This window comes from Scylla paramamosain, chromosome 32 (genome assembly GCF_035594125.1).
Source record: "Scylla paramamosain isolate STU-SP2022 chromosome 32, ASM3559412v1, whole genome shotgun sequence".
In the NCBI taxonomy this organism is placed as follows: Eukaryota; Metazoa; Arthropoda; class Malacostraca; order Decapoda; family Portunidae; genus Scylla; species Scylla paramamosain.
In genome coordinates, this window is record NC_087182.1 from 1,521,335 (window position 1) to 1,533,649 (window position 12,315).

At 38.0% G+C, this 12,315-nt stretch overlaps 1 protein-coding gene across 1 annotated transcript; it reads right to left on the reverse strand.

Annotated features, from left to right (window-relative positions):
* Positions 1-1,869: 1,869 nt before the first annotated feature.
* On the reverse strand, positions 1,870-12,305 carry LOC135089001 (sentrin-specific protease 1-like). The gene is made up of 17 exons (XM_063984116.1): positions 12,140-12,305; positions 10,119-10,216; positions 9,862-9,974; positions 9,389-9,539; positions 8,713-8,870; positions 7,986-8,116; positions 6,931-7,053; positions 6,531-6,601; positions 6,025-6,121; positions 5,438-5,583; positions 4,814-4,916; positions 4,302-4,521; positions 3,928-4,050; positions 3,321-3,461; positions 2,944-3,081; positions 2,381-2,467; positions 1,870-2,284 (listed from the first exon to the last, which is right to left on the reverse strand). Exons 1-17 carry the CDS (start codon positions 12,235-12,237, stop codon positions 2,120-2,122), a joined length of 2,163 nt encoding a protein of 720 aa, XP_063840186.1. The 5' UTR covers positions 12,238-12,305; the 3' UTR covers positions 1,870-2,119.
* Between the last annotated feature and the right edge of the window lie 10 nt (positions 12,306-12,315).

Genomic DNA, 12,315 nt, shown 5'->3' on the forward strand with positions numbered 1-12,315 from the left:
CGTATCCACCTCTCTCTCTCTCTCTCTCTCTCTCTCTGGACCCATAAAACCACGCCGGCATTCTTTTACCCCTAACCACGTCATATTCTGTGCGCCTATATGAAAACCACCGCCTTTCAAAAAACAATAGAAAATTTCCCCCATAGAAAAATATAAAAAAAAGTGTTACTGTACGAAGGGGAAACTAAAAAAAATAAATAAAAAAGTGGTCTTTGTCTTGCGGCGTGCGATATTGAAAAAATGCCGGACAGGAATTAATTAAAGGCATGACAGTAATAAGTAATAACCTTTTGAGAGCGTCGCCATGTTGCTGGGCCGGTTTCCCTCTCCCTCTCTCTCCCTCTCTCTCTCTCTCTATCTCCCCCCACATCCACCATTTTTTTTTTTTTTTTGGCGAGTCTCTTTTAATACGAAGCAAAAAATAAATGAAAAAAATTAAAAATAAGTAAATAAAAACTGACAGACGCACATGGTATTTACTTTTTAATAATGATAAGAAGAACAGCAACAACAACAACAAAGACATGGAGAGGAGAAATGATAGAGACTAGACAATTAAGAAGAGAAGAAAAGACGCAGAAAAAGAAGAAGAAGAAGAAGAAGATTAAAAAGAACAACAAGAGAAAGAAATAAAATGAAGAAAAGAACAAGAAAACGGAAAGAAGAGAGAGAGAGAGAGAGAGAGAGAGAGAGAGAGAGAGAGAGAGAGAGAGAGAGAGAGAGAGAGAGAGAGAGAGAGAATTCACCCCCTAAAAAAATAATAATAATAATAAATAAAAAATAGGGGAAAAAAAAAAAAACAACGACTTACGACAATAATAATGACAAAAACACAAAGCCAAGCAAACCATTACTACCATTACCTAACACATATCCTTCACCTGCTCAGTCTATCAAGAGAGGCACCCATTATACCACGCCCTTGTTCCGTCCCTCCCTGTCACCCAGCCAGCCACTCAGCGCCCTTCAGTCACCTGGCATAAGGAAGAGGAATATTAGAATTTAATGCCCTTCGGTATTGTGCTGTTCGAAGGAGGGTGAAGAAAGGATTAAATACGTATGTTTGAAATATTGGACAGAAGCATCAGAAGCGAAAATAGAACAAGGGTAATAACGTCAAGAAGAACAAGAAGAACAAGAGGAACGAGAATAAGAAAGTAGAGGAGGAGGATTAGGAAGAGGAAAATTACATGAAAACCGCTGAAAAAACCTGAAACACATGAAAATTCACATAAAACCAAAATATCCTCAAAACTCACTTAAAAACCTGAAATTTCCCTTTAAACCCCCCAAAATGTCATTAAAACCCACTTAAACACAAAATCACAAAAATCTTATTAAAAACACTAAAATCCATCAGAAACCCATTTAAAAACTAAAAATTCCCTTAAAATTGTAAAATCCACATCAAAACCTACTTAAAGATACTGAAATTCATATTAAAAGCCACTTAAACCCTAAAATCTTAAAATGCTTAAAAATCCCAAAATCACATTAAAATCTACTTAAAAATCTTAAAATCCCATTAAAACCCACTTAAAAATCCTAAAATCCCATTAAAATCCACTTAAAAGTCCTAGAATCTACTTAAAACTCACTTAACAATCCTAAAATCCCATTAAAACACTTAAAACCACTGTCACTTTTCACCCATCACCACCTCCTACTCCTCCTCTTCCCCGATTATTTTTTAACCACTGTTTCTGTTATTACCTCCTCCAGTCCCTCCCTTCTCCTCTCTCCCATCATGCTGTCCTCCTCTTCCTCCTACTCCTCCTTTTCCTCTAGAAATTAAATACATAAGAACTACTAGGTACGGAAACTTTTAAAAATGACTCCCAGATTGAAAGGATACAGACATCCAGTGACTTGCTTTTAAAAGTTTAATTGCCATGCATACAAACATACAAGGGAATTGCTGATTAAAGACAAACTCCCATGTTTTATTCTGAACTTAATAGTCATTTAGAGATTAACCATACTGGTTATTTACTCTGAAAATAATCCACAAAATGCACGAACTAAGTGTAAACTGTAATAGATCCACTGTAACTTTGGGTAAAATGGAATATAAACATGCATCATCTGAGGTAAAGGTTGGTAATATTTCATCTCCTCCCTATCCCTCCAGCAGCTCGCCCTTGATGATCTCATACACCATCCTCTGGCGGAAGTAAGGCATGTCCTCCTGAGTGAAGTCCAGGGGGGCAAGACGGGACTTGAACTCGGCAAACTTACAGGAGAACATCCCACAATCTGATCCGTTCATCTGTTCAGGAATGTCCTGGAAGAAAGTGGAAGTGGAATAGCTTGGAGGTATGAACAAACTTGGTGACTTATAAAAGAACATAAGTGGCAGGAACATATGAATATTTCCTACCTTTGCACATTCCAGTTTCCAGGCTGCTGTTCTGTAAGCTATTTTCTTCTTATCCAAGTGTTCAGCCTTTATATATTCCAACAGGAGCTGGAAAATACCAAGAATATGATTATCCTCCCAAGCACTTTGGTGCAGTAACTAAAACTTCAATATTTTCAAGACTGCGTGAGTGAAGATACTACAACACACCTGAAAAGAACACAGGATTAACTAAAACTTCAATATTTTTAAACGTGTGAGAGTAAAGATGCTGCAACACACATACACATGGTAACTTCAATAACTTCAAAGCTGTAAGAGTAAAGACACTGCAACACGCACGCATCCCCCCCCCACTACAAACACACACACACACACACACACACACACACACACACACACACAGTAACTTCAATATTTTCAAAGTCACAAGAGTAAAGACATTGCAACACACAGTAAACTTCAATATTTTCAAAGTCACAAGAGTAAAGACATTGCAACACACAGTAAACTTCAATATTTTCAAAGCTGCAAGAATAAAGAGACTGCAACACACACAAACATGACAACAAACCACCACGTACCTCAAGGCACTCAGGGTTATCACCAAGCATGGAGTCATAGTAAGTGATGCACCTCTTCCTGAAGTCCACCGTGGCCATGCACCAGTGGACATCGAGGTGGATAGGGACCAGTAGGATGTCGTAAGTGAAGATGTCAACCTTGAGAGTGAAGGGAGAATATATATTGAGAACTTATGAATCTGAGGGGTGAGAAAAGTAGTAAGTGATGTCAAAATTGAGAATGAAGGAAGAATAAATGAGAACTTTGGAATCTGAGGAAGAAGAGTAGTAGTTTCTCTTAAGTTGTCAACCTTGAGAGTGAAAGAATAAATAATGAGAACTTAGGAATCTGAGGAGACATGTAGTACTCCCAATATGCAAGCCAGCGTGGTTTGTACCTTCTTGGTCCACCTGGAGACAGACTTGTGGCCACTCTGGTACAGCTTGGGATAGAAGAAAGTGCTGAAGACGTACACCTTTGGAAGCCTCTTGTTCCTCACGCTGCGATCCATTATCAGGTTCATGTAAAAGTTCACCACCTAAAGTAAAGAATAAGGAAATTGGTTACATGAGAATGTAAACAAATGTTGCTTTGGAGACAAGGGTTACTGAGTTCATGTACAAGTTTACAACCTAAGATAAAGATTAAACAGATCAGTTATGTTCAAGTTAAATATCAAGCCTGTCTACTCAAAACACAGGTAGCCAAGACAAGGTACACAACTTTCATATTCATATTCATATTTCACATTCACACCACTCTCTTTGTCCCTCGACCCCTGACGGAGAAAAGAAATAAAAGACAAGTACAGTAAACCCTCCATGCACAAATAAATTTCAGGTCCTCACCCCTTACGGAGAAAAGAAATAAAGACAAGTACAGTAAACCCTCCATACACAAATAAATTTCAGGTCCTCACCCCTTACGGAGAAAAGAAATAAAGACAAGTACAGTAAACCCTCCATACACAAATAAATTTCAGGTCCTCAGTGTCACAATCTCACCTCATCATTGAGCCAGTTCAAGCCGTCCAGAGTGGCGATGTCCCGGCGAGTAATCTTTATGTTAAACTTGTGAATGAGAACTTCTGACTTTGGATATGGGACCAGTGCAGCCTCAATCTCTTCCTGAAGAAATCAATGTGTCATGTGAGGAAATTAGATGAATTCAATACCTGTTTGGGTACATGTCATGCTTAGGGAAAAGTTTTAGAGTGGTGTGAGGAGAATAAAAGGAAACACTGATTATGTAATGTAATTTAAATGACATCATAACACCATCTGAAAACGATAATTTTTGAGGACTTTCTGGCACATATTCTTACACTCTTTAAAAGCAGAAGAGAAAGAGGGAACCATAGTGGAGTAGAAAGCCTTGCCTGCATCTCTGGTGTCAAGGGGGTAAACATTTGCTTCTTGACTGAGGCCGTGGCAGCTCTGTGTTTCTCTGGCATGGCACAGATGATGTCAAGTTGCTTCAACCTCTTCTTAACTTTTTCATGGAGATCATTCACTCGATTCATTTTTTCTGACTGTAGTTCTTCATCCTTTATGCTTTTGCTCTTTGCCTTCAGGTCAATACTGCTAAACTCATCTTGTCTGAAAGAAGACCAGGTAACTGTAGAGGCAAGAGGACAGACATGCAAGATATAATGCAATACAGTAAGATATGGTGATGTGTGTTTCAGAACGAGGGTGATGAGGCTTAAAACACTCTTCAATCATAGCTATTTGTGACCACTAAGGAACACAACACTTATTTTGCCTCCATCCATTTCATATCATAAAAATCCTTGAGAAAATAATTTTTTTGAGATGAATGTGACTGGTAAGCTTAAAAATACTCTTCAATCATGACTACTTGTGGCCACTTAAGGAACACAACACTTACTTAGCCTCCATCCACTTTCCGTCGTACAAATCCTTGAGAAGATCAGTTTTTCTCCTGCTACTAGGGAACTCATCCACGATCTCTATACTGTCACTTTCGGAATCTGTGGACACATGAACATGGGAATACGATGACATATAAAAGCTTCTCAACAAGGAACTTTGCATTTCTATCTCTACAAACCAAATGATTAAAATGTTGATTCTGATTTTCACTTTTAGAATCTGTGGACATGAATATTAACCCTTTGACTGCCACTTGGTACACCTTCCCTTAATTACCAATCACTCTGACACATCTTTACTTGCTTTACAGCCACATCCAGTCTTTGAACTAAGAAGAAACAGCTAAATGTATTTTTTTTCATTGCTAACTTTCTTGTACATGCTTATAAAGACTTCACACATTGCTTCTGGGGCTGCTAATTGTTTGGTGTTGCAGTGAAAGTGTTAAGGTACACTAAAATGTACAAACTTCTCAACAACAAACTTGGCCTTTTATCTACATGAGTGCTGATAAACTATTAGAAATGAAATTACTAAAAAACATTTATGCTGACTTTCATAAACATTCAGTACAGGAGGCAGTGTCATGTCAAAGCTTATTTGATAATCCCTTACTTACCCTTGACACTCTCAATGCTGTCGCTATCTGAGTGGCACAAGTCTATCACAGGTATTGCATCAGGCTTCTTCCCCTTGGTGTGCTGCTGCCGCACTAGCTGGCCCAGTGACAACTCCTCTTCATCACTGGTACGCAGGCTCCCACTCCTGAAACAATGTACATAATTAAGCTACAAACACTCTTATATATATTTCAAGTTGCTGGAAGTTGTAAAAAAAACACCAAACATGAAAAACTCAAGCATTATCTGCTGTGAAAATATCCTACTCTCCTGGATTGCAAATCTATATGTTAGATTATAAGACAATTTTTCTGACTTCTTCTTTTCATGTAAGAGGGGACAAGCCTTGACCAACAAAGACTGAAATAAAGGTCCACTGATGTTAAAAGTCTCCAAAGAGTGTAGACTAAAGGGTTGAAGATAAGTGCCTTGAAACCTTCTTTTTGTAACAGTTTAACTCAAAGGCAGGAGAAAGTACAGAAGCAGGCAAGGAGTCCCAGAGTTTAGCAGTAAAAGGAATGAAAGACTGAGAATACTAATGAAAATATCTCAGAACTAGGAGTAACTCAATGCACAATCCCCTCACCTGATGACAGATTCACTCATCTTATTCATTTTCTCTCTGCTATTTCTGAACTCCTTCCTCATGGTTATGTCTGACAGAGGAATCTTTGATCTGGAGGCTGGAAAGAGGAAAGTTGCATTTACAAGCTAGGTGACTGATGGCTGTAAAGTGAAGGCAGACAGGAGTGATTTCTCTTCTCTATCAGGGACCAAGTGGTGTGTGTGACTGGGTGTGAATGTTTGGTGTGCCTTGTCCTTGCTTCCCTTTTGTTTTTGGAAGACATCCTTGGTATATGTATGTATGTATATTTACAATGGGATACGACAGTGGGTGTATATAATAAACTTCATGAGGAAATACAGTAAAAGCTTCCCATTTACATTACCAGACACAAAGGGGAAAATATTTTAATGTACAGCCCTTTACTAAATAGAAAAATTTTGTAAATTAAGAGAAATAATTGAATGTGTTAAACTCAATGTTAAATTCACAATATAACCAATCATACCCATGCATGCTTGTCTTACATTTTTGGTGAGTGGCAGGTCTCTTGTGGTCCTCTGATTCCTCCTTCTCCTTCCTGCTGGTTTTGCTCTTGCTATAATAGAAAGATGACATTTCACATAAGTCTTCTGATAATACAAGATGATAATTCAGTTTCACACATTCAATGTTTGATCCATAACCTATCTAGCAAAACAGCAAAACTATATGTATTATTCAAAGTGCCTGTCTTCTGTTCTACACATAATTATACATAGAATTCTCCTTCTCTCACTCTCTCTGCCAGTGTCAACAGAATAGACAAGACAGAAGGGCCTCTATATCTTCCTATCCAAACTCTCCCTTATTGCTCATTCAGGATTAAAAAAAAAAAAAAAAAAAAAAACAGCAAAATATTCAGTGACAAGACCAGTGCACACTCACTCTGAAGTCCTCAATAATTTGCTGGATGTAAAAATAACAGGTGATGTATTCTCCCTCCCGGCATCTGACTGGACTGACTCAATGGAGGAATTTCTGGACCATCTCACATCATGCATCACAGGACTGCAAAGAATGGTTGCTACTGAGAACACATAGCACTGCAAAGAATGGTTACTCCTAAGAACAGACAGGACTGCAAAGAACAGTTACCAATGAGAACACACAATGCTGCAAAGAACAGTTACTCCTAAGAACAGACAGGACTGCACAGAACACACTTCACCCTTCCCTGTGACACGTAATAATTCTCAACACTAAAAACAATGTGTGAAATTTTTATAAGCGTCTACAAGAAAGAAATGGATTACAAGAATACATTTTACAATTTCTAGCCAGTATAATGAGAAGAGATGCCCCACAGTAGCTGGTGTTAAAGGCAAGATGTGTCAGATACCAAAGAAAAGGTTGAGAATTGCACTTATCATGACACCAGTGATTCTTGCCTATGTCTGTCACTAAGCCTTTCACTGCAATATAGGAAACTTCAAAGCAGGAAATCTTTTTATACATCAATTAAGAACATAAGAACATAAGAAATAAGGGAAGCTGCAAGAAGCCACCAGGCCTACACGTGGCAGTCCCTGTATGAAATATACCTACCTATTTCCACCTATCATCCCCATCCATAAATCCATCTAATCTTTTCTTAAAGCCCCTTAATGTCTTAGCACTAACAACATGATTACTGAGTCCATTCCATTCATCTACCACTCTATTTGAGAATCAATTTCTTCCTATCTTTTTCTTAAACCTAAATTTTTCAAGCTTGAACCCTTTATTTCTTGTTCTGTCCTGGTTGCTGATCCTAAGAATTTTGCTTACGTCCCCCTTGTTATTATTAAGGAGACTAAAAACTAGATATCACAAATCCATGCCACTATGATGTCTGGAGGTGGCTGTAGAAGAAAAAGATTAAGGAAAGATATGCCAAATAGCAATGAAAAGCCTAAAATCTCCATGACTACTTCAGGTATGACAGTGAACCTTTTCTTTACCTTGAGGAGCTGGAGGAACTTGAAGAAATCTGGCATGTAATGTGCAAGGGAGAGAGAGAGGAGGGCGACTGGTTCTGGGTGCACTGCTGTAACAACTGTTGATACTGCTTCTTCTCCTCAATGCGGATACTCTGTACACATCGGAAAGAATGGTACAGCATCGAGATTAATGTTATGGCTAAAGAATTGTTGATTGCATGTTATTTATCTATTTTTTTTTATGTAAGAGTGGGCATAGTATGGTTGACTGCAAGACTGTTCCTTTATGTATGAGTTGATGGGACTTACTGTGTGAATGTGTGTGTATGTGGTACTTTGTTTGGGCCATCAAATGTAGAATTGCTGGCCTGGTAGATAAATAGATAGATAGATAGACAGACAGAAGAGGGAATCTGGCCTAGAGCAACAAAGAGGCATAAAAAAAAGGCCATAAAAGTCATAAAATAATCCAAAACTTGGCAGTGTCTCAATATACACATGTTGTATTTAAGATTTTTATTTTGCTCATTTATTTTCCTTACTCTCTCAAACAGTTCTTTCCCAATATCATGCCAACTTGTACAGACTTTGATGTAATATCCAGCAGGAAGACCCACACTACTTGTCTATTTCCCTGGCTAGCATCATAAACACATAACTCTCTCTTCTCTCTCTCTTTCTCTTTCTGTACATTCTCCCCATCTGCTGACCACACGCCTAACAATGTGGTGTCGACAACCATACATACCTCTGTTATGGTGGTGGGTTTCCATTTGGTGAAGGCAGAGGACAGGGGCTTCTTGTTACTGTCACCATAATTGCTGGCTCCTAAACAATTTCTGGGCCAAGCTCCTGTCTTCTCTCTGACTGTTACATTTTTGTTGGTTTTCAAGATTTTTCTGTCATCTGAAATGAAGCAATGATAAAGAATAGATCTAAAATAAAATCAACAGTAACAAAATAACTTCTAATATGACAAACCTAAGTGAGGGATGTCAATAATGGAGCACAGATTAGTCAAGATTATGAAGAATATAACTGTACATATACACAAAGTAGGAACATCTGGGTACAGCCAAAACCTGTAATTGTAAGGATGTGGATTTCATTACACCACCACTCTATGGATCAGAGCAGAATAAGGAAGATCTTATCTATTTCAGGAATGAAGAACACATGAATTACCAGGATTCATGCTTACAAACTTCTACACCACACCTCCACTATATTGAAAAATCTCTAGTTGAAGCCACACAGGTTTTTAAGGGTGTATTTATGGTTCCAGTGACATATTACCAAGATTTCTACATTACTAACTGGAGAAACACTTGAAAAACCAGCAAATCATCCTTGTGGGCTTGGAAAATAGTCGTGGTGAGACAGCAGAGTGTTTGTGAATACGGTTCTACATCTCACATACGTACTGAGCTTAGGAGGGATAATCCTGCTGGAGGTGCTTGGGGTGGAGTCTTGCCTCAGGGGCCTCACTGCTAAAGACTTTGTCCTGATGGGTGGCTGCCTGCTGGTGACCTCCCTTACATCTGTGGCTTTTGTCATCTTAAAGCATTTTCTGTCCTTGAATAATAAGAAGCAAAGAAATACATTTTAGCAAGTTATGATTCAGATATTATACTGTTATATTTCCAGATAGTAGCATTAGATGAAAGGCAATAATTTCTCACACAAACAAAGGATTATTAAAAAACTAACAGCTAAAGGAAACACAACAACAAACACTTGGAAAAAAAATAGATAAATAAAAGAATAAATAAATAAATCAGCCATCATTTCTTATGCAAAAACAAAACATGACTAAAAAAGTAACAGTTAAAGGAAAGAAAGAAACCAGCCATTATTTCTCACCCATAAAACAAAACACTATTCCAAAACAACTCACAACTGTAGGAACTGCTGTCACTTCTGTCACGTCTGGCTCATCCTCTTTGATGGAAGTGAGAGGTGGCGGTGGGAGGGGCTTCCAATGCAGGGATGGCTTTAACTGATATGACCCTGGAAAACAATAGATAAATAAGATAAAAAGTAAAATAAATAACAACATCCATATTACTTGTAGTCACCAGGTATTACAGTATTTCTGAGCCATTTAAGTATGACAACCTTCAAGGAGTGAAAACCCAGCAACAAAGGACTTACGGTTGATGGGCGGCAGCAACTCGTCTCTGCTGGTGCATGTCTTTTTCCGCAGGGATTTGTAGGGCTGCTTGGTAGACACATCTTCATCGTCACTGATCCTGCAGGGGCCCAATGAAATGTTACTGAACATACAAACATGAGCAACAGTACAAGTAACACAGGGAATGAGAATCAAGACAAGTATTATAATTTTCCCTTATATTCAAATTAGAGTGCATTCTACACTTGCTGACAATTCACAACCTTATTCATTACACCAATCATTATTCTACAAGTGTACACCTGGATGCACTGGATGGCTCTACTGAAAGTGCTGTATTACTATTTGTCATCCCAACCCCAGACATGCATTAATTACATAGCGCTGGTGTCACTGTAGATACAAGAATGGTTCCATCTTGTCTGTCTACAAGCTCGTCTCTGGTGCACATTAAAAAGATCACCAGCAAATATTTAGTACCAACGCAAGAGATGAAAATTATACATGATAAAAAGACTGGATGTGCTAGAATGTGCCTTAAAATATTTGGCATCCAGTGAGTACAAAGTGGCATGGGTGTGGTGTAACAGATGTCCCTCCCCCCAAACACACACACACACCCTTAAGCCTTCAGTAATGTTGTTTTTGGGATATTATAAGTGTGAAGTGTACAAGTCAAGAGGATTCAGAGTAATGTACAGAAGGAAGTGTTTGTACTGGAGTGGATGAAGGCTGTCAGTCATCAGTGTAGCACAGTCTCTTTCCCTTCCCCCCCTTCCTACTGTCAGGTTCATGAATCACTGCTATCATCTCTCGGCTTTTAGTGATAAATGGAGGAATACATAAGATAGAGATTCAAACTGATATAGAAAGTAAATGAAAAAATAAATATGACAGAAAACACTACAAATCAAGGATAGATACAAAAAAAAACAAAGAGCAAAAAATAAACAGAAGAAATGAGGAAATGCCAAATAATTATAAAATTCTACCAAGGAAAGAAAACAAACTAAGAAATACAAAAAGGAAAGTACAATTTACAGGTGAGTCTACATCAAAATTAGGTGTGGCCCGGGACTTGCCGATCATAGGCTGCCATAATCCTTTTGACTCTTTTCTGAGCTTCTATGTGGCACTGTTCCATTCTCCTTGTTACTTACACAGCAGGTCTCCTCTACCTACTGCTGCAAAAGAAAATAATTGTTGCATATTGCTGTCCACCACTGTTAAATTGCTGCTCTTGTTACTTTCATGCCCTCAAAAAAAAAAAAAAAAAAAAAATCAGGAATGATAAAGTCATTGTGCATTGTTAAAACTCTTGATCTTGTTTATTTCATGCCCTCAAGAAACTAAATTAGAAATAATAAAACAATCAGTAAGTATTATTGAGAAAACTGTAACCTGGTATAAACTTGTGTGATATAAATGCAAAATTGAGTGTGTCAGTTTTTTTTTTATTCTTTATTTATTTATTTTGTTTTTTAATGGGCATCAACTCATTTTAATGCAGTTGAAATAGTTCATATATATATTTTTTTCATGCATTTCTTTTACTAGTTTAGAGTTTTCATAATAATACAATCAGTAACTGACACATTCTCTACGAGTGCCACTGACAAATTAATCATGGAAACAATAATGAAAGCCTCTCTTGTAAGTGTATTAGGTAAACTATTTATTTGAGACCGTCCCCACCCCTACCTTCACACCCGTTGCAGTCTGTTTATATCTATTGGTTCTGTATAAGGTACATAACTCAATACTTCGTCCTGCCAAACCCTAAACTGGTACCTAACTGTCATTATCAACTTGGCAATCTATAAGAAGGGATGAACAGAACGTAACGAAAAAAAAAAAAAAAAACTCGTATTTCAATATTAGCCCGGTACTTGGCAGCCTCGTATGTATAGAAAAAAAGGCAGAAAAACTAAAGGGCCAAAAAAAAAAAAAAAAAGAAGAAAATAGGGTGGGAGGAGGGGTTATTAAATGAAAGCTAAACAATGGTGCCGCTTATTTCCTCACAGTAAATATCTGTACTCACTCTTCCAGGGGTCGCTTGCGTGGACTCCTGGCATTCTCAACAGTCCTAAAGAATTGCTGCTTGATTCTGCTGAAGTAGGAAGAGAAGGTGGTGAGCATCAGGCCTGTCACTCTACCACTCTCTCACTCAGGCGGGAACAGGGCGAACCAAGCACAGGATGTAAACAAACCCAGTCA